This window comes from Pseudophryne corroboree, chromosome 11 (genome assembly GCF_028390025.1).
Source record: "Pseudophryne corroboree isolate aPseCor3 chromosome 11, aPseCor3.hap2, whole genome shotgun sequence".
Lineage (NCBI taxonomy): Eukaryota > Metazoa > Chordata > Amphibia > Anura > Myobatrachidae > Pseudophryne > Pseudophryne corroboree.
In genome coordinates this window covers 329,760,257-329,783,269 of record NC_086454.1, presented here as the reverse complement: position 1 = coordinate 329,783,269, position 23,013 = coordinate 329,760,257, and the positions used below count along the sequence as shown (strand labels likewise).

The 23,013-nt window shown below is 47.6% G+C and overlaps 1 protein-coding gene across 2 annotated transcripts in view; it reads left to right on the top strand.

The window, feature by feature from the left end:
- Positions 1-23,013, top strand: part of BCAR1 (BCAR1 scaffold protein, Cas family member) — a 153,088-nt gene that overhangs the window by 40,438 nt on the left and 89,637 nt on the right. For both annotated transcript variants that reach the window (XM_063945748.1, XM_063945747.1), the window contains exon 2: positions 10,577-11,305. In XM_063945748.1, the coding sequence (XP_063801818.1) occupies positions 10,577-11,305 (729 nt within the window). The remainder of the gene's footprint in view (positions 1-10,576; positions 11,306-23,013) is intronic.

The window sequence follows — 23,013 nt, the reverse complement described above, 5'->3', positions numbered from 1 at the left end:
TTGGTCTTTACCATCGATGGCAGGAACCATCTGATTCTCCCCCAACGATGGCTAAAGTATTGAATACCGGTCATAGACTAGCAATGAAGCAATTAAATCATCGATGGTCGATGGCCATCCCTAAGAAGAAGGTGCTATGAAACTAATAGCATCCAAAAGACTAACGGGCTTGGATTTTCTATAATATCAGGTGCTCAGCCCAGCAGTCATCACACTTGGTTGGGCTCCGCTATTAAATCCTTAATAAGAAGCCTTCATTGTATGCAGAGGGCATTATCGGTTCCTCTCAATGTCCTTTTTGGCATTGGGGGTCATTCCCGAGTTGTTTGCTAGCTGCATCCGGTCGCTATGCAGCGATCAGGCAAAAAAATGCACTTCTGCGCAAGCGGCGCAATGCGCACATGCAGCGTACTATTACAACGGACTATGTAGTTTCACACAGGGTTTAGCGATGTATTTCAGTCGCACTGCTGGCCGCAGAGTGATTGACGGGAAGAGGGCGTTTCTGGGTGTCAAGTGACCGTTTTCAGGGAGTGTTTGGAAAAACGCAGGCGTGGCTGGGCGAACGCAGGGCGTGTTTGTGACATCAAATCAGGAACTAAATGGTCTGAAGTGATCGCAAGCGCTGAGTAAGTCTGAAGCTACTCTGAAACTGCACAAAATTATTTTGTAGCCGCTCTGCGATCCTTTCGTTCGCACTTCTGCTGAGCTAAAATACACTCCCAATGGGTGGCGGCATAGCGTTTGCACGGCTGCTAAAAACTGCTAGCAAACGATCAACTCGGAATGACCACCAGAGTTCTCTTTAAGTATGATATTTAGTAGAGAAACCAAGAACAATGGAGGTCATTCCGAGTCGTTCGCTCGGAAAATTTCTTCGCATCGCAGCGTTTTTCCGCTTAGTGCGCATGCGCAATGTCCGCACTGCGACTGCGCCAAGTAAATTTGCTATGAAGTTTGGATTTTTACTCACGGCTTTTTCTTCGCTCAGGCGATCGTAGTGTGATTGACAGGAAATGGGTGTTACTGGGCGGAAACAGGCCGTTTCATGGGCGTGTGGGAAAAAACGCTACCGTTTCCGGAAAAAACGCGGGAGTGGCTGGAGAAACGGAGGAGTGTCTGGGCGAACGCTGGGTGTGTTTGTGACGTCAAACCAGGAACGATAAGCACTGAACTGATCGCAGATGCCGAGTAAGTCTGAAGCTACTCAAACTGCTACGAGATGTGTAATCGCAATATTGCGAATACATCGTTCGCAATTTTAAGATGCTAAGATTCACTCCCAGTAGGCGGCGGCTTAGCGTGTGCAATACTGCTAAAATCGCCTTGCGAGCGAACAACTCGGAATGAGGGCCAATATACGTTACTACGCCGCACAAATGAAGTAATCTGATGAATATGTTACATACAGAAATCTCTACAAACAGAATAGTTTTATGCAAAATTGCATCAGATTAATTCTGTTTCCTCGAATGTATGAAAGCAGATTTTATGGATGAAGTGGCTTGCCTTGGGTCAGACGTTGCTGAGATTTAGGAGAGCAGCCAACTTCTCCTCGTCCCTTCAGGCAGGGACATAATCTATAGAGGAGGCTTCTTGCTGGTGCAGTGAAAATAAAACAATAAGCATTATAATACCCCTCTCGGGCAGAGAAATGGTTACTGCAACCACTGTGACTCACGGTTGTCACTGACTCAGGACCAGATGTAGACTAAGCAAGACCAGGCCTGATCCCTCCGTACATTCCTTGGCTGATCATCATCACACATTAAAAGAATTCCAACGTAGGACAACAATAGTGCAGCCGTCCTTCAAGGAGACCTGTATCACAGGCAGCGTTAATGAGCAGTAGAAGTGTGGAGCCTCAGGCGGCCGCTGACCACAAGTAAACAGAGGCCTGCCAAAATCGTTAGCGGAAAGCTCGCACGTCTAGCGTGATGTCATATGCACAAGTCCTTGTTCCATATCACGCCTGTAGCTAGCACTGTCTGATTCTTCCAGCATGTGTAAGATTACCACTACGCCGGCAGAAATGGGACTAGGTGCCAAAGTTATAACTCGGTCGGAATCATATAACGGAAATAAGACAGACGGTATTTCTGTAAAAAAAAAAAAAAAAAATCCCAAAACTATGTTATACTGATATCACTTATTACAGCGTTATGATTTACGGCTATTTTCACCTTACAAAAATAAATGAGCTGCTGTGTTTGGTCGACTGCTTCAGTTTCGCAATAATTTGGCCACTGGGTGGCACTGTTCTCTTGTTACCTCTAGACGGCTGCTGTACAGGTCATGGCTACAGATAGTGCAGCTGGGTGTGACACGAGATCCCGGTGGTTGGGAGGCCGGCGGTCACATGACCAACACCAGGCATCCCGACCGTTAGATTTCCGACAGGGGCGGGGTAACTGAACATGGGTTTCAAGCCGCGTCACAGCGGTCTGAAATCCCGTTCACTCCGCACGCTGGACCCAGGTTAGTGGCGATTGGGGCTTGCGGGATTCGCACGTTCTGAGAAATGTTTCGAAAATGCATAGCGCGGTGTCAGGGAGGTGGATTAGTGGTCGCACGGAGACGGTCTGTCCTATGGCCATGTTATTGGAGCCTCGCGGCTGTGTTGCTGATATCGGCTGCGTACAGAGATGATAAATAGCTCACATACTGATGGGTCCACAGTTATCTTGACTAGTTTTCTGCGCCTAGGCACAACATGACTTATTCGCATAAACCCTTCATCTATTGTTCTCAGCTGCAATACAATACAGAGAACAATACAGCAGTGGATTAAGTCATTAAAGGAGAGGATTAAATCCGACTGGCCAGTCTCAGTTAATCCTATTAAAGGTCAAGATAAACATGGACCCATCTGTAGGAGGCCAGATTCAGACCTGTTACATGTCAACCTTTTGACCCCATTGGCCTATTGAATATCAACCCTATCGGATCGATCTATTGACTGTCAACCTAATTGTGGTCGACCCAATGATCCACACCTGATTGGTTGCTGTAGGAAACAGTTTGGTTGCTGTGGGAAACAGCTCCTCTTGTACTCTTTATAAGGTCTGATTAATCTCCCGTATATCTTAAAAGCTGCGCTTAAAAAAGATCCCAAACCCCCTGCATTGTGGTGGGACTTCCCAATCTCATAGTGCTCAGCAGTGGTGACTAGGGAAGCCAATCCCGGGATTGAATCCGATCCCGATCCCGGACTTGCCCACCATAGTGGTGACCGAGGCCCCTTCCAGATAAACGTGGAAGCAGATATAAGATACGATATATTGTGCACTCCCGGATGATGCAACAGACAGCGAGAGACACGACCTTGCTTTACTCAGTCCAAGTGCCTCTACAACATATGCGTGTTATTTGTCCAGAACCATTTATCTAGTTTTAATGCAAGAGAAAGCTCTTCAGTATAAAAGCCTCAGTAACGAGAATGGCGAGCATTTCCTGTGTACTCTAAGACTAGCGTGTGTCCTCTGTCCACAAGCATTCTTCACAAGTGATTCATACAAGCATGAACAATGGGCAAATTCTACATGCGTTGCTGACTCGTATGTGATTCATTGCCAGTCCAACATGGGATTTTCCTGCAAAATCTGCATTTAATCCTTAACTTCCTAGGGATTAAGTTTAAAAAAAAGAGATTATTATTTTTCAAAAGAGAAATGAGGTGGAGGTATTCTCTGGAGAGTGCGATCGCTCGTCTCTTCTTTAGCAGCAGCCGCCACTCTGCCGGACTAGAGGAAAGGGTTGGAAGGATATTCTTAGCGGCTGGTCTTTGAGCCCTGCACCCTGTGACACAGTGTGTGTGTGAGACTGGAATGCGGGGACAGAGCTGCAGCTGCTGATTGCACTCTGGATCACGGCGTTTGGAGTCCGGCAAAGAGTTGGCACCGCATGAAACAAACGCCAAGAGGCATCTAAGAATGTGGCGCTGCTGGCTTTAGAAGGCTGGGCCCGGATGTTCCTTTTAGATTGTAAGCTCTTTGGGCAGGCATGTCGTTCCTGTTGTTTCATGTTTGTGTAAATGCTACAAGCATGTGCATCATAGTTATAATGCCCTGTGGATGAAGCAGAGGTTAAACCGTACGCCTGGTTTCAGATCTGTCATCATCACTATCAGTGTGCACTTACACTAGCTGTATCCCTGGTGCTAAAGGTCCGTATGAAAACAGGTCTGGGCACAACTCTGCCTGGCAACATGGCCGCTCTGAATGATGCAAAGAAGCGCAGCAACCCCCATTGCCACCGAGTTACGCCCCTTTAGCCACAAGGGGAGCTAAGGCTGCGGGCTTCATTCAGAGGTGATATGCGCTGTCTTGTGTAAAAAGATGCGCCATCAACAGTATCGGAACCATCGAAGTTAGGAGCGACCCTATGCTTTGTTCAGAATGTCCATCAGAACATAGACACCAGGGTCAGCACCACTATGCACAAGGCCGCAGTCCCTGGCTGCAACACCCCGAAACAGTCGCAATATGCCCTTCATTTTATTTGCTACCCCCCCCCCCCCCGTGGGCTGTGGTCACATGACCAGCAGTCAGGATTCCGTTTGCTCGCAATGCCGACGGTCAGCATTCCGACACACAGGGACTATTCCCATTCGTGGGTGTCCACAACACCCATAGTGTGGGAATAGAACCCCCGCCCACCACCAGCATTCAGGAGGCCGGGGTCAGTATGCTGACCTCCAAAATCCCAACCGCCGCCAAAACAATCCCAACCCCCCCCCCCCCCATCCCCGTTAACTCCCACAAACGCTCACTAACTGTCACTCTCTCTATTCTGCACTACGGCTGCTGTCTCTCATGCTGGGTACACACTGGCCGATATATCGCTAGCTCGTCGGCTAGTGTGTACCATCGATACGTCTCTGAACGCCGTTGTTCGCAGACATATCGCGCCGGCCCTGCAGCACACAAGATGACCAATATATCTACTGATATATTGGTGCATCGTTGGGTGTATACGGGCAGTCGGCTGCTGCTGCAGCAGCCGGCGGTGATTTGCGGCTGAACTGGGCTGGCGCCTATAAATCCAGTTCGTGACATCAGTCCCCGACCGATCGGGGCAGTGTGTATGCACAGCACACTTCCCAATCCATCTACAGATATATCTGCAGGTCCATTGATCTGCAGATATATCTACCAGTGTGTACCCAGCTTAAGCCATGACGGAACATGTGTAGTGCAACAGAGACGCGTGCGCAGTAGAAAAAACAGCGGCCAGCTGCGAAAATATTTGTATTGCGCTCTACGTCAGCGCTGAGGAAGACGATGGTGCTCTTTAAATCAGTAATAATACCGTTCAGCTGCACTACAAGGACCTGCCCAGCCAGTATACACAATGGACTTGTGTGGCGATGTCATTTATTTGCTTAGTCACGGATGTGACGTGACAAGTCCTCCTGCACTGTACAGCAGGTGACACTCCGGCCCAGCGGGTAAACAGAAGTGCTTTATAGCTCAGATTTATGGAAGTCCTTTGTGCGACGCACCGGTGTACGGCACTGTGTGACCGGTCACAGCTTCCTAGCCGTTTTATGTTAGTAGCTCTTCTCTAGAGCATTCAACCAAAGCTAAAGAATTTATTATGCATCTATAGTTGATAGAAATCAGTTCTCTGGTTTGTGCAATGCTAATACAGAGCAACAGAGAGCCTGCGGCAAATAGGAGTAATATTCTCAGAGCAATTGCATGTCAAGTGTCCCTAATGCAGCCCACGCAAACAGACCTGTCATACGGCTAGATATTATCCAAGTATTATGACATCAGTGATGGTCCGCAGCTGGCGGGGACAGAGGCAGGGTCTACGGCCTGGAGGGTTCCATAGTGATGTATCCTTATCCATGAAGACATTTCCTACGGTCAGCCTTTGGTAAATTGCCCAAAATTGAAAAAACTGCCTCAGTCATTTCCATGTGGTTTTGTCTTAATAAATACAGATATGTCCTCATACAGTTTAGTAGCCTCAGAACGCCACGCAGCACAGAATGTAGCCAGGTCCCGTGAGATTCTGCTAGTGTCGGCCATCTTTTTTGCTTCTTTTGTGTTGAAAATTAATCTTAGCGGCAATGCGATGCGGCTAAGATGCACCAGGAGACTGTGCTGATGCGTCTGAGTCTGAATCTGTATCTGTATGTGAAGTGCTATGATGTCGTGGGACTCCAACCAACGTGCATTTTATTTTTATTTTTTGTGATCAGGTGCGCATGATGTCATGCTGCAACGCTAAAATAGAGAGGAGGAGGAGCCAGAAGAAAAGTGTCATGTGGGGGCTGGCTGAGGCTGGAGAAACAAAGGGAGGGCCCTAGCCAGGGCTGGAGAGACAGAAGGGGGTTGGATGGGGTTATAGAGATACACCACAGTGCTGGAGAGACAGAAGAGGGATGGCTGGGGCTAGAGAGACAGAAGGGGGATGGCTGGGCCTATAGAGACACCACAGGGCTGGAGAGAAAGAAGAGGGATAGCTTGGCCTATAGAGACACCACAGGACTGGAGAGACAGAAGGGGGATAGCTTGGCCTATAGAGACTCCACAGGGCTGGAGAGACAGAAGTGAGCTGGCTGGGGCTAGAGAGATACTACAGGACTGGAGAGACAGTAGGGGATGGCTGGGGCTAGAGAGACACTACAGGACTGGAGAGACAGTAGGGGACTGGCTGGGGCTAGAGAGACACCACAGGACTGGAGAGACAGTAGAGGACTGGCTGGGGCTAGAGAGACACGCGGGACTGGCTTGGGCTAGAGAACTGTGCATGGATAAGGTAATATGGGGTTTGTCAGTCCCAGGCCCCAGAATTTTCGATGGCAGCCCTGCAGATGTGCATACCGACCAATCAGAAATGAACTTTAAAGAGATCAAGATGTCTGATTGGTTGGAATGGGTTACTGCTTATTGTACAATTCCCAAAGCCTTTAATTGTTTATGCAAAGGTTTTTTTTATTTTTGCAGTCAGACTTGGCCATGAGTAAAGTCTGTGGCTACAGACAATAGGTTCCTGCTCCCATGACACAAGAGTTGTTGTGGTCTTCATTTGGAAGGAACAGTATGCTTAATTCAATAAATCAGCCATTCATGCTCTTCCGGCCTCTCTGCAGTATAAGGAAGCCCGCGATGCAGGCCTCCATTGTATTATTACACACACAGGCGAGCAGCCGACTCCATATGTACAGAAGTGGGAGTTATTCATGGGATTGAGTTGTGCAGGGATCCAGCTGTGAGCCTGCCTGACGTCCCACGGTCATACACTGGAAGGATTGTCACACTGACATCTTCATTGCTTTACGTCCTCTAACCCATCGTATATCTAACACCTACAGCTAGTAAAGGCAGAATGATTACAAGCAAGAGGCAATTACATTATATGACAATATATACTGGAATAATCATTCCCTCATAGGTAACAGTCCTATTTCAAGCGTATTGGTTTGGTACAGCCCACAAAATGGCTTCCTTCATTGTGTGGAGCCCATAGGCACGCTGTGTCATTCATATCACTGTGACAAAATGGCTTCCTCCATTGTGTGGAGCCCATAGGCACGCTGTGTCATTCATATCACTGTGACAAAATGGCTTCCTCCATTGTGTGGAGCCCATAGGCACGCTGTGTCATTCATATCACTGTGACAAAATGGCTTCCTCCATTGTGTGGAGCCCATAGGCACGCTGTGTCATTCATATCACTATTACAAAATGGCTTCCTCCATTGTGTGGAGACCATACGCACCCTGTATCATTCATATCACTGTTATAAAATGGCTTCCTCCATTGTGTGGAGACCATAGGCACCCTGTATCATTCATATCACTGTTATAAAATGGCTTCCTTCGTTGTGTGGAGCCCATAGGCACACTGTGTCATTCATATCACTGTTACAAAATGGCTTCCTCCATTGTGTGGAGACCATAGGCACCCTGTATCATTCATATCACTGTTATAAAATGGCTTCCTCCGTTGTGTAGAGACCATAGGCACCCTGTATCATTCATATCACTGTTATAAAATGGCTTTCTCCTTTGTGTGGAGACCATAGGCACCCTATGTCGTTCATATCACTGTTTTACTGATTCTTAGTGAATTGACAGACTGTGTTCCCATATTGGCCCAGTATGTAACATTGATTCTCCCGCTATGTGTATACAGTGAGGTAGATCTACTAAAGCTTCTAAAATTAAAATTTGGACTGTTGTCTATAGCAACCAATCAGATTCTATATATCATTTTCCTTTTGCATTCTAGGAAATGACCGTCAGAATATGATTGGTTGGATGCGCAACACCTCCACTTGTTTGTTATAGAAGCTTAAGTAAATCTACCCCAATGAGTAGGACTCTTGCCTCACCTCTCAGAGAAGTCACTAGTGAATTAATAGACTTAGGGAGAGATTTATGAAGCCTTCTTGGAAGTGGAAAAGTTGGCCACAACACGCTTCCCCATGTCATTTTATAGAATGTAAGGGATAAATGATAGCTAGAAAATGATTGGTTGCTATAGGCAACGTCTGCACTGGTCCCCTTCTCTTTTTAGTTGACTTAATATATCTGGCCATGAATTCTCATGAGTATTGGTCCTGCCCACAAAATGGCTGCCTCAATTCTGTATAGTTGACAGGTACATTTTTAATTCTGGTATATATTTTAAACTTTTAAATCATATTTGCCTATGCTCCCTGAAATCGGGGGCGTTCTCTTGGGTTCCGGGGAGAGTAGGCAACCCTGACGGATCCTGCCCACTTCTATACCTGCCAACGTCTTAGTTGAGAGTGTCGGCGGTCGCGCAGCTATGAGGGGTGTGGCCTCGCCTGAGTGGGCGTGGTCTCACGACACTAACCCGTCGTCCGGCATTTTGGGGGCGTGCTCAGCGCTTCCTGAGCATCTGGGTAGCCCACTGCTCACCTCCCAGCACTGAATAGATGCCGTGCGCGCTCACGCCGGATTATTCCAACTGGGCCCTTTCAGACCGCACAGCAACATGGGTTATGCGCGCTCATGTGCAATAACCCGTGTTCAAAGCTGGCGGTCTGAAAGGAGTATTACTTACCAGTAGTTCATGGTACTGGAGAAGGTCATTCTACTACTTGGAGTCCCATACAGTACACCACCCTGGTCAGTCCCAACCTTTATCAGATGGTTCTGAGAATGATATAACCAGCTGATGCCTTAAGGATTATCAGGGGTAGAGACAGAAAAGTGAGGCCATTCTGACATGTGTATGATGCCTGTCTTATTACCACAATGATATCTTACTCAGGGTAATATGTAACCGCAATGTACACAGGTCTATGTTGCTGAACTTCAGTTATCCCTGTGCAGGCCCAGACACAAATTATGGGTGGGATTAATTACAGTATATCTCCTGGATGTTGTTCTTTGTCCCCTACACTTTGTGACTGCTTTCTTTGCTGTCATGCAGTGTCTGTAAAAAAAAAAAAAAAAAAGGTACATATGGACTGTTTATCCCAACGTAATAACCGTTATAAACACCTACAGTAGGTTATTTACTACTTTTCCCTATGCAAGTCCCCTGGGTGATGTGTTAGACTGGGAAGACACACCAGTGTGGACTGGCCTGAATAATATAAATAGAGGAATGGTTCCTGACTGTGTTGCCGGAGTGAAGAGGTAACTACAAATACTATCCATTATGGTTTCACATACAAAATCAAGGAGACAAGTTCTTAACTTATTTTTTTCTTTTATTTATATATATATATATATATATATATATATACATATTAAATAGTCTTGGCCGTCTGCTGGGTCTTGTCTGGCTGGATGGGCTCAGCTGGCTAGATGGGCTCCTGGATGTGCTGGTTGGTGGTGGATGGCTGGATCGGCTCTTGGATGGGATTGGCTGTGGGCTGGGTCTTGGACAGCGTCTGGATCTCAGTCAGATGGATGGCTCGGCCAGATGGGTGAGCCTCGGTTGGGGATGGTCTCTGCTGTTTGCTTGGTCTCACCTGGCTGAAAGGGCTCTACTGTGTGGATGGGTTTGGCCGGTGGCTGGGTCTCGGACTGCTGGGTGGGCTCGGCTGGGGGCTGGGGCATGGACGGCTGCTGGGTCTCGGCCATCACATGTGACCTGGAACATGTGACCTGCTGGGTGGTCTGGAACATGTGTCTTGTAACATGTGACCTGCTGGGTGACCTGGAAAATATCATAGTTATGTGTAGCCACCCACTAAGCATTTTTTGAAATTCGACTCCTTCTAAGGGGGTGAAAAGGGGTGAAATGTTCTGCCCCACAAACCTTTGACCAGTTGAATCCGGGTACATCATCCGGTTTTTATTTATTTGGCAGATATGTTGATTCACGCTCTACACAAAGACCCAACACCGTATAATAGCCAGTCTTAAGACTACGAGCGCTTTATAATTGTTATTGTTTGTAATATTTTATAATTATATGATGCAATTGACCTGTAATTTTGGCACTGATATACAGCTTAGTGTAGCAGATTTAATGGGGTAATTATGTGGGCAACATGTTCCTCTATAACAAGTTCTCAGTACTTTTCCCCAATGCTTTTATTCTAATCACTGATTTCCCTCTATCTGTGTATCCTGCAGAATGTACTGGCCAAAGCTCTGTATGACAATGTGGCAGAGTCTCCGGATGAGTTGTCCTTTCGAAAGGGAGATATCATGACGGTGCTGGAGTGTAATACGCAAGGTCTTGATGGCTGGTGGCTCTGCTCTCTACACGGGAGACAGGGCATTGTCCCCGGAAACCGGCTGAAGATTCTGGTGGGGATGTATGACAAGAAGCAAGGAGGCGGTAATGACCAGGGCCAACAGAAACCTCAGCAACAGCCCCAACAGCAGCCACCCCAAACTCCATCACCTTATAACAGCCAAGGTGTCTACAATGTCCTTTCCACCAATCAGTACCCGCCTATTCATCCTTCCTTCCAGAACCACAGTGCAGACAGTGTTTACTTGGTCCCGACACCACCTAAAGGACAACAGACACTTTACCAGAGCCCTCAGGGTTCACAGCACCCAAGTCAAACTACCCCTTCCAAGAAATCTACCATGTACCAAAACCAGTTCAAAAGTCAAGTTCAAGACATATATCAGGTTCCCCCATCCATGAATCAACCCCAGGATGTCTACCGGGTTCCAGTAGGATCCATCAGCCCTCCCAAGCCTCGGGATGTTTATCAGGTTCCAGTTTCTGCTGGAACAGGGCAAGATATCTACCAGGTGCCACCATCAATGACCCCATCGCAAGACATCTACCAAGTGCCACCATCCATGGACATTCGAGGGGGAGAGCTCAGGAAACCTCCAGGAAAGGTACAGTGCTGGAACTGTGTCTGACTGTTCCTTCTTTTTGTATTTCATTCTTTACAGTTGAAGTCATGTGTCTTACAGGCATTATCCGTAATCCCAAAATTACCATTCACATGACATTACCTAAACTATAATCGTCTGCTGTTCTTAGGGAGCTATGCTGTGAAATCAGGAAATAGGACATCAAATATTGGCGGTGCTTTTGCTGTATATATACTAGCATGCCACGTGTCTATCGCTGCCTCTAAAGGGATTAATTTCCCCCTAAATGTTTTGTCAGGCTAATGAGCAGGAAAGATTAGGCTGTTGTACGTGGCACATCTGAATGATATCCATTAGCTATTGATCTATCAGAGGAGCTTTGATAATCTACTGCCTGGAGGGGAGGAAGCACATTTGCTGGAACTGTAAATCCACCATTAAGGTGGGTCAGGGGTTGACTAATACCAATATGTAAGTACTTTTAGTCTGTCGATTTTAACAATTAACTATTTTGTTAAGGGTATCCTATTGTATCGAGTTACAAATGCAACCTTTCTACTTCTACATTGTCTTTCTAGATACAAATGCAGTATTAGGAATTACAGGTCTGTGCAGGATGGGAAGCAGTCAGATCCGGGCATCGATCTCATAGTGATCCCGCGCAGGACACATAAGGGGAATAATTATTTATTTTTCTTCTAAATGTATTATCCAACCTCCCTACGGGTCCACTTGTGGGGTGGTTGCTAATTTTGCTGCAGTTGGGGGCTTTGGGGGTCATTCCGAGTTGATCGCTAGCTGCTTTCCTTCACTGTGCAGCGATCAGGCAAAAAAAGGCACTTCTGCGCATGCGTATGCGGCGCAATGCGCACGCGCGTCGTACTATTACAACAAACGTTGTAGTTTCACACAAGGTCTAGCGAAGCTTTTCAGTCGCACTGCTGGCCGCAGAGTGATTGACAGGAAGAGGGCGTTTCTGGGTGTCAACTGACCGTTTTCAGGGAGTGTTCGAAAAAACGCAGGCGTGCCAGGAAAAACGCAGGCGTGGCTGGGTGAACGCAGGGCGTGTTCGTGACGTCAAAACAGGAACTGAACAGTGAAGTGATCGCAAGCGCTGAGTAGGTCTGAAGCTACTCTGAAACTGCACAAAATTATTTTGTAGCCGCTCTGCGATCCTTTCATTCGCACTTTTGCTAAGCTAAAATACACTCCCAGTGGGAGGCGGCATAGCGTTTGCACGGCTGCTAAAAAAAACTGGTAGCGAGCGATCAACTCGGAATGACCCTGATGCAGATACAGGAAGAAATCTGTGAGGTCGTTATAGAGTATGGAAGATACTATGGGGGGAATTAAAATGTTATCGCCCCTGATCTCCCATCTAAAGTGACGGGAGATCACAGGGGACGATATAAAATTGAGGTCCCCTGTTGCGCTGATCGCGCCCGTTAGTGTCAGGCTTAGTCGTGTAAAGCGGCTAAACCCGACTAAATTAATGGGCGCGAGTTGAAATGTAGACGCCGGCAGCCGTTCGCGCCCGAACAGAGCTACATTAGAATAGCTCCGTTTGACGCCATCAAGTGGCGGCCGGCGGGAAAAACATTTGAATCTCGCCCTATAAATCTTGTATCAACTTTTTCTAAGTACTGGCATCTGTTTACATAGACAAAAAGCACTGAGATAACAGGGAAACATATTGGGAAAAATGATTGGGTCTAGAAGTATATTTGGAGGTATACAGTGACCATAGAGGGCGTAGGTTACTGTATCTAGGAATACCGTGGGGTCTATTCATGAAGCAGTGAAAAGAGTGGAGAGATGAGCCTGTGGAGAAGTTGCCCATGGCAACCAATCAGCTGCTCCGTACAATTGTATAGTATGTTTAGTATAAAAGTTACTTGAATGCTGATTGGTTGCCATTGGCAACTTCTCCACTGGCTCACTTCTCAACACTTTTCACTGCTTCATGAATAGACCCCTTTAAGTCTATGGGGGGAATGTAATATCCTGCAAATAGCAGGAAGTGCGAGACCTTGGCCCGTATTCTATTGATGCCCCAATGCTGTTTCGGCCAATCAAAACAGCCGGATATCGCAATTAATGACCGATGGTCATTACCGCAGTATCCAATTAGAGGCCATTTTGATCTGACAAAATTGGACCCCGCGATCGCTCGAAAACAACTGGGTTCCCGGCAGCCCCTTATCGCAGATTATGCTTCGGGTGCCTGAGGCAGCGCTGCTCATAGGATACTGCCCTTTGTGCGAGTTCTCTTGGTTTTTAAAGCACCAATCATTTGCAAGGCAAAACCACCTGTATTTGAGGTGTAAATGGTTGCCGCTTTAGTAAAAACAGGAGGACTTGTACAAAGTTCTCGCAGGCTATTACATTCCCCACTATATCTCTCTTTAGAGTTTTAGTGGTAGATTTACCACAGTTGTTAAAAGAGGAAAAGTAGAGGAGTTGCCCATAGCAACCAGTCACGATCGAGCTATAATTTTCTAGAGGGTACTACATCAATGATAGCTATAATCTGATTGGTTGCTACAGTCAACATCACAGCTTTTCCTCTTTCGCCTTCATCCACTAGGGGACATTGGAGGATACAGACAATGAGGAATAGACGAGTGGATAATTGGATAAGACGCTTTAGTAAATGTACCTCTTCAGGTTTTCAGTGATATATATATATATGCATGGACCAGTTTGTATATATATATATATATATATATATATATATAATTTTAGTACCCAAGCTAGAATAGGGGAAATCCCATCTGGTGGTGATATAAAGTTTGGCTGCAGAACAAAACTGTTATATCAGCTTGTTAGCTGGAGCTACAGAGGAATGTATTCTACAACAAGCAAAGTCTTAAACGACACCGGAATTACACTAGAACGATGTACTATAAGCAGATGAGATTCCCATAAGAAACTCTAAGCATCATACAGGAAATTCCCACAGTTCCAAGAAGAGCACCATCTTGAATGTATTTGCATTATGAAGACATTATGTATCAGCGATGCATTGCATAGTAAGAGTCAGCGTTCCCCATTACCCTCCACACTGAACCTAGGCTGCATCTGCATGTTTCAATTAAGCTGGCAACCAGGCTATGCACTAAGATTGCTGGGAAATCAGGATTTGGTTCAAAGCCAAACCTCAGTTTACATCCTCATTCAGCAGAAAACTCACCCTGATGCATTTCTGTGGTAAACATTATAGTTTAATAGACATACATAGTATACCATTTTCATAATACTTGGCGACAAGAGACATTCCCATAATGGTTTGGTTACTAGATAAGATTCCCATGATGCTTTGGGTACTAGTGGCCCCTACAGGTTACTACTGCATATTTTGAACACTTTTCCCATGAACCTTTGCCCTCTAGGGCCATTTTCATGGTGCCTTTAGCACTGGAGACTTATTTTCCATAATACAATGTATTGCTATTATATATTGGCTAATATAAATAAGTATTTTCCATTATAAGTCACCCCTTGATCTATTTTCAGTGTTACCAACGGGGTTCTGGGTTCATCTGAAACAATTTGCACTTTTGGATTTGGCTAACTACCTACCACTGACTCCCGAAGGGGCTATAGTCGGCTGACTGTCTATAGCCACTAAGGTAACCCCTGGTTGTCAGAAATGACTTTTGGTACACTCAGCTGTGACAAGGGGTTGGGATTGAAATGCCGGCAGTCGGGATGCTGGCGGTTAGAATACCAACCGCTGCATTCTGATGTTGAGAAGCTCGACAGGGGGAAGGTAAGTATACTTACCTCCCCCCAATGGCTCCCTAACCCTCCCTCCCTGCAGCCAATTTAACTGCGAACACATCGAATAGAGGTCAACCCCTGCCTGCACAGCCCGTTTATGTAGGCAGGGGCACTGCCGCCATGTCTCCATACGCAGGAAAAGCAGGCGATGTCATAGGCCGGCCCCAAAAATGGCCATGACACGCCCATGTTTCATGACCACCCCCCACAGCCGCCCCGAGAAGCCTGTGAATTGTCAGTCACCATGCGATTGCATCCTCCCAGGATGCGATTGCATGGTGAAGGGTCAGGCACGTACGCTGTGGCCTTCCCTCACGGCTCTCAGTGGCTGCCTGACGCCCTGAAACAGCATCTCTTCTCCCCCAGCGCTGTACTGATGTAAAGGACAGCGGCAATCTCCCCCCTTCCTTCACAGCTCTCAGTGGCTGCCTGACGCACTGACAAAACATCTCTTCTCCCCCAGTGCTGTACGGATGTAAAGGACAGCAGCACCATCCCCCCTTCCCTCACAGCTCTCAGTGACTGCCTGACGCCCTGACAAAACATCTCTTCTCCCCCAGTGCTGTACGGTTGTAAAGGACAGCAGCACCATCCCCCCTTCCCTCACAGCTCTCAGTGGCTGCCTGACACCAGGACACAGCATCCTGCCTGATGCCAGCACACAGCATCTATTTTCCCCCAGCACTGTATGTATATATATACATCAGTGCCCTCCCCTCACCCTCACAGCTCTCAGTGGCTGCCTGATGCCAGGACACAGCATCTATTTTCCTCCAGCACTGCATGTATATATATATCAGTGCCCTCCCCCCACCCTCACAGCTCTCAGTGGCTGTCTGATGCCAGGACACAGTATCTATCCCCCCCCCCAGCACTGTATGGATATATATCAGTGCCCTCCCCCCACCCTCACAGCTCTCAGTGGCTGTCTGATGCCAGGACACAGTATCTATCCCCCCCCCAGCACTGTATGGATATATATCAGTGCCCTCCCCCCACCCTCACAGCTCTCAGTGGCTGCCTGACGCCAGGATACAGCATCTATTCTCCCCCAGCACTGTATGGATATATATCAGTGCCCTCCCCTCACCCTCACAGCTCTCAGTGGCTGCCTGACGCCAGGATACAGCATCTATTCTCCCCCAGCACTGTATGGATATATATCAGTGCCCTCCCCCCACCCTCACAGCTCTCAGTGGCTGCCTGACGCCAGGACACAGCATCTATTCTCCCCCAGCACTGTATGGATATATATCAGTGTCCTCCCCCCACCCACACAGCTCTCAGTGGCTGCTTGATGCCAGGATACAGCATCTATTCTCCCCAGCACTGTATGTATATATATATATCAGTGTCCTCCCCCCACCCTCACAGCTCTCAGTGGCTGCCTGACGCCAGGACACAGCATCTATTCTCCCCCAGCACTGTATGGATATATATCAGTGCCCCCCCCCCCCCCAGCTCTCAGTAGCTGCCTGACGCCAGGACACAGCATCTATTCTCCCCCAGCACTGTATGGATATATATCAGTGCCCTCCCCCCACCCTCACAGCTCTCAGTGGCTGCCTGACACCAGGACACAGCATCTATTTTCCCCCAACACTGTATGGATATATATCAGTGCCCTCCCCCCACCCTCACAGCTCTCAGTGGCTGCCTGACGCCAGGACACAGCATCTATTCTCCCCCAGCACTGTATGGATATATATCAGTGCCCCCCCCCCCCCAGCTCTCAGTAGCTGCCTGACGCCAGGACACAGCATCTATTCTCCCCCAGCACTGTATGGATATATATCAGTGCCCTCCCCCCACCCTCACAGCTCTCAGTGGCTGCCTGACGCCAGGACACAGCATCTATTTTCCCCCAACACTGTATGGATATATATCAGTGCCCTCCCCCCACCCTCACAGCTCTCAGTAGCTGCCTGACGCCAGGACACAGCATCTATTCTCCCCCAGCACTGTATGGATATATTTCAGTGCCCCCCCCCCCCCCCCCCCCCCTCACAGCTCTCAGTGGCTGCCTGACGCCAGGACACAGCATCTATTTCCCCCCAGCGCTGTATGGATATATATCAGTGCCCTCCCCCCACCCACACAGCTCTCAGTGGCTGCCTGATGCCAGGACACAGCATCTATTCCCCCCAGCACTATATGGATATATATCAGTGCCCTCCCCCCACCCACACAGCTCTCAGTGGCTGCCTGATGCCAGGACACAGCATCTATTCTCCCCCAGCACTGCATGGATATATATCAGTGCCCTCCCTCCACCCTCACAGCTCTCAGTGGCTGCCTGACGCCAGGATACAGCATCTATTCTCCCCCAGCACTGTAGGAATATATATTAGTGCCCTCCCCCCACCCTCACAGCTCTCAGTGGCTGCCTGACGCCAGGACACAGCATCTATTCTCCCCCAGCGCTGTATGGATATATATCAGTGCCCTTCCCCCACCCTCACAGCTCTCAGTGGCTGCCTGACGCCAGGATACAGCATCTATTCTCCCCCAGCACTGTATGGATATATATCAGTGCCCTCCCCCCACCCTCACAGCTCTCAGTGGCTGCCAGGACACAGCATCTATTCTCCCCCAGCACCGTATGGATATATATCAGTGTCCTCCCCCCACCCACACAGCTCTCAGTGGCTGCCTGACACCAGGACACAGCATCTATTCTCCCCCAGCACTGTATGGATATATATCAGTGTCCTCCCCCCACCATCACAGCTCTCAGTGGCTGCCTGACACCAGGACACAGCATCTATTCTCCCCCAGCACTGTATGGATATATATCCGTGTCCTCCCCCCACCATCACAGCTCTCAGTGGTTGCCTGACACCAGGACACAGCATCTATTCTCCCCCAGCACTGTATGGATATATATCAGTGCCCTCCCCCCACCATCACAGCTCTCAGTGGCTGCCTGACGCCAGGACACAGCATCTATTCTCCCCCAGCACTGTATGGATATATATCAGTGCCCTCCCCCCGCCATCACAGCTCTCAGTGGCTGCCTGACGCCAGGACACAGCATCTATTCCCCCCCCAGCACTGTATGGATATGAAGGACAGCGTATGCCCCCTTCCCCCTGAAAGCGAGGCACAACAGCTAGCCGTCCAAAATACTAGTTATTATAGATTCTCTGTACAGCTGTAATAAGTTGTTCAAAGTAAATCATTTTCAGCATTTTGTCCATTTAAACAAAACAACTTCTACTGTGCAAAAAAAATATCTATAATTATTCGTCAAACAAAACACAAAATAGAAATAACTGGAAACAGCTGGTCAGTAACTAAGGTAATAATTACGGTATAATTACACAGAGCAGTGGGCGGAGCACACAGAAAGGAGTTTTTATTTGGAAAAGTTTTCCTGGAATCTGGTTTTGGATTTGTTTTAGTTTCTCTTCTATGGTTTTAATGCCTCATCCAAGTCTCTGCTTGTAATTACCGCAGTCTGCCTGGAGAACACACAAAACCGAGGCTCGGAGAGCCGTGGAATACACACATGAGGCCTTATACACACATGTGTGGGCTGCTATGCCATGTACGTGTTCTGGCATTGTGACTGTATGTGTCCTGCATACACTATTTCATTTCCCCCGTTACCAGACTGACCTTTTTGTTTCCATATGGATATGTGCCATGTACTGAGCTCCGCTTGTAAGCTGCCTGGTGTGGACTATAACTATGGATGCAGAGCGCTGCCTCTGTGATCTACAAGCTGCCTGGGGTTCTAGTGCTACATTAATCCATCATTACTTATTAACGGGCTTCAAACAGTGGCAAAGTATGGAGAAAGCAGCGATTCCGGGTGAGATGATTCAAGCCTTGGAGATAAATTGGAAGAGATAAAGGGGCAGATGTATTAACCTGGAGAAGGCATAAGGAAGTGATAAACCAGTGATATGTGCAAGGTGATAAAGGCACCAGCCAATCAGCTCCAATATGTAAATTAACAGTTAGGATCTGATTGGCTGGTGCCTTTATCACATTGCACATATCACTGGTTTATCACTTCCTTATGCCGTCTCCAGGTTAATACATCTGCCCCAAAGTACCAACCAATCAGCTCCTAACTGTCATGTTATAGACTGTGGGTCAAAAAAATTCAGCCAAACCTCCGAAAATGCAGTTTCCGGAGGTTTGGCCGCCTACCGCATATGCAACAAGCCCTAGATTCCAGGGCTTGGATGCGGTGGGCAATGCCATCCTCAGATGGCGTTGCCCTATAGAAGCTTATGTGGTTTTATCGCACCTTTCCGCTGAGAGAGATCCAACCGAACCCCTCCCAGCACCCCCTGCGGCGTGCACGTCATTTGACGCATGCGCAGATAGGACTCTGGGTCCTAAACCCGGAAGTCCTATCATCGCAGAGGACAACTCTTACCGCAAGAGCTGTCCTTTGTGTTTTTCTTCATGCATACAGCGTTGGTAAACGGCGCTATGCATGCGGAGAGTGGCGGGATGCATCGCAAGCAAAATGCGATGCTTGCTGCATGCCGCCCTGTGTTTGAAAAATGACAGGAGCTGATTGTTAGTACTTTCTCCAATTTATCTCTCTCCAAGGTTTGATACAATTCCCCCATAGTGAGTAGCAGCAGCAGCCGTATCACGTCGAGGCCCTTTCACCATGTCATTGCAACCATGGAAACAGTCATAGAAGGCTTTCTATACTGGAAGTGATGGCTCTCCATCAAGGATTCAGAGCTAATGGGTACTAAACAGGCTGGAGGGCACCGGATCAGATTTTATACCAGGGCCCAGGGACCTTTCACTGTGTATTTTTGAGGAAACGATGGTAATGCTCCATAGACTATACTGTATATAGGTCTTGTTTTCACTTCACCTTATATACAGTATGAAGGGAGTTCCTGCCTGTAAACACCGCTTAGCATTAATGACCAGATTTATCAAGCCTTGGAGAGCGATATATAGGATGATGATAAAGTGCCAATCAATCAGCTCCTAATGGTCATTTTTTTCAAACACAGCCTGTAACATGGCAGTTCGCAGCTGATTGGTTGATACGTTATCACCGTGCTATTTTTCACTCTCCGAGGCTTGATAAATGGGCCCCTAAGTATTAGAGGAGCCTATATATCAAGTATTGAGGCGATGCAGGTGGGGCACTTTCAGTTCTGCATACACTGGGCCCCTGGCGTACAGCATAGCGGGCGTATAGGGCAATAAGTAACGCTCAGCCCATTGCATAGATAGTTATATGGTATTCTTTGATCACAGTCAATCCGTAAGTAATTCTTAGCATTACAGTAACCGGCGGTAAGGAAAATGACCATTATTCACGCCGTAAGTGTAGCGTTAATAACTAGGCCTCTATATGTAAAATAAAAGCATATTTATTAAAACAAAACTGACACGTTTTCCCTTTAATTACATCCTCGGTAGTAATAAACTTGGTGAGTCTTTAAGCAGTAAAATATAAAGAGACACAAGACAAGTGTGTATTTCGTTTTTAGGAGACAGCATGCAGCTGGCAGGCCACTAATTAAAAATTAACTTTAATTATAGCTCATTTAACATGCAACCCATGCAGATGGGGCACGGGGGGACTGGCAGGATCTGCGCATTCGCCTCTTCTAGCTGTTCTGAGAACGTGTCATATTTATGTAAGTAAAATACTGAACCGTACGTTTTTTTTAAAGTAGCAAATGTTTACACAGAAACGTACGAGTCTCGGAACTCCAGCCATCTCGCAACTCATTACATCCGTCCCCCTGTGTCTTTGGCAAGATTGGTATGATAGCATGTGTACAAGGGTGCCATATTTCAGACGGGTGCACACTTGGCCGACAGATCGGTTCTCCAGGTGTCCAGCCTAAAGATTGGTAAGGTCTATGGGAGTCATTCCGAGTTGATCGCTAGCTTCATTCGTTCGCTGTGCAGCGATGAGGCAAAAAAAAGGCACTTCTGCGCATGCGTATGTGGCGCAATGCGCACGCGCGACATACTATTACAACAAACTATGTAGTTTCACACAGGGTCTAGCGAAGCTTTTCAGTCGCATTGCTGGCCGCAGAGTGATTGACAGGAAGTGGGCGTTTCTGGGTGTCAACTGACCGTTTTCAGGGAGTGTTCGGAAAAAGGCAGGCGTGCCAGGAAAAACGCAGGCGTGGCTGGGTGAACGCAGGGCGTGTTTGTGACGTCAAAACAGGAACTGAACAGTCTGAAGTGATCGCAAGCGCTGAGTAGGTCTGAAGCTACTCTGAAACTGCACAAAATTATTTTCTAGCCGCTCTGCGATCCTTTCGTTCGCACTTCTGCTAAGCTAAAATACACTCCCAGAGGGCGGCGGCTTAGCGTTTGCACGGCTGCTAAAAACTGCTAGCGAGCGAACAACTCGGAATGACCACCTATGCACAAACGATCTTGTGCATGCACACTTACCAATTGTCCGCCCGATATGTCTGTCCAGCAGATCCATTGGATGTGCCCGCCCATTTGTGACGTCATATCTAGTGGATCCTGTTTCCTATAGTTTGGTCGGTCGGGCGGCCGCTCATACATACAGACATCAGATGTACCAATATTTCTGCATGATATTTCCGACATCGGCTGTGCTCAGGAAAAACGGTGTTTACAGACATACCGGTCGTGCACACGGACACATGCGATATATCGTTCGGCGACTGTGCGAACGGGTGTGGTATGCAAGGTAGATAGTAACTAGGTCGACCACTATTGGTCGACAGCAAGTAGGTCGACAGGGTCTCTATGTTGACAGGGTCTAGGTCGACAGGGCAAAAGGTCGACATTAGTTTTTTAATGTTTTTTTGGTGTAGTTTTCTCCGTACAGTGACCGGGAACCCCAATTAGTGCACCGTGTCCCCTCGCATGGCTCGCTTCGCTCGTAATGCCTCGGTCAAGGCAGGTTACTGTTCCCAATCGTAGTCCGCGTGGATTCTTAAGTATGAAAAAGGTCAAAAAAAATTTTTGTGTGAAAAACTCATGTTGACCTTTTGACCTGTCGACCTAGAACACGTCGACCTAGAGATCCTGACAACCTAGTTACTGTCGACCAATAGTGGTCGACCTAGTTACTGTCAACCTAGAGACCGGATCTCGTACGAACGATGTAGCACAGAGCATGTACCCAGCTATAAGGACATGTTGACAGTGACATTTTACGACAGTGTCACTGTCGGCAGCGCTACGCCGGTACCACAATGCTGACAAAGTTAAATTGCTACTTTAAGTATAACTTGAAACTGCCAAGACCATTCAAATAATTTAGCACGTTAACCTTGTCGACATGGTGGTGCTGGCACAGTACTGCCTGCAGAGACATTGTAGACATAATAGGTGCATACTAGCCGCAAATTATTGTGGAGGTATCACCAGAGATGGCGCTAGTGAGCAGCGGATTCGGTGTGTGGCCGGAGGGATCCGTGACCACACCTAGAGGCTGCCCGGTGGAGACAGAACCACGTTGGGGTTCTAGCAGTCAGACAGTCCAGGTGGGACTGCAGTCAGAGACCAGTGTGTGCCTAGAAGCCACTGGAGACCAGGAAGCCAGTTTCATACCTGCAGGGAGGACATGAGACTGTTATATGAGCCAAGATAGGCCAGTGAGCCTGAGTGTGAGTAGGCCACTGAGACTTCTGTGAGAGACGTTGCAGACTAGCTGCCCATATAGAGAGGGAAGAAGCAGCGAGTTAGTGCCCTACACAGTTGATAGGCTGTTTGTTAGTTTTCACCCCCACCCTATCTGTGTGGAGTTTGTATGTCCCCTTTGTGTTTCTGTAGGTTTCCGCCAGGGGCTCAGTAGACAGATACTCTATGAGCAGGCCTAAATATTTGGTGGAACTATAGAAATAAATGCTAATAACAATACATCTCTGAAAAGGTGATTTAGATTTACATTTTCGCCCTCGTAAAGCTTTATTAGTTGAATATAACAGCATTTTATAGACTGTAAATAT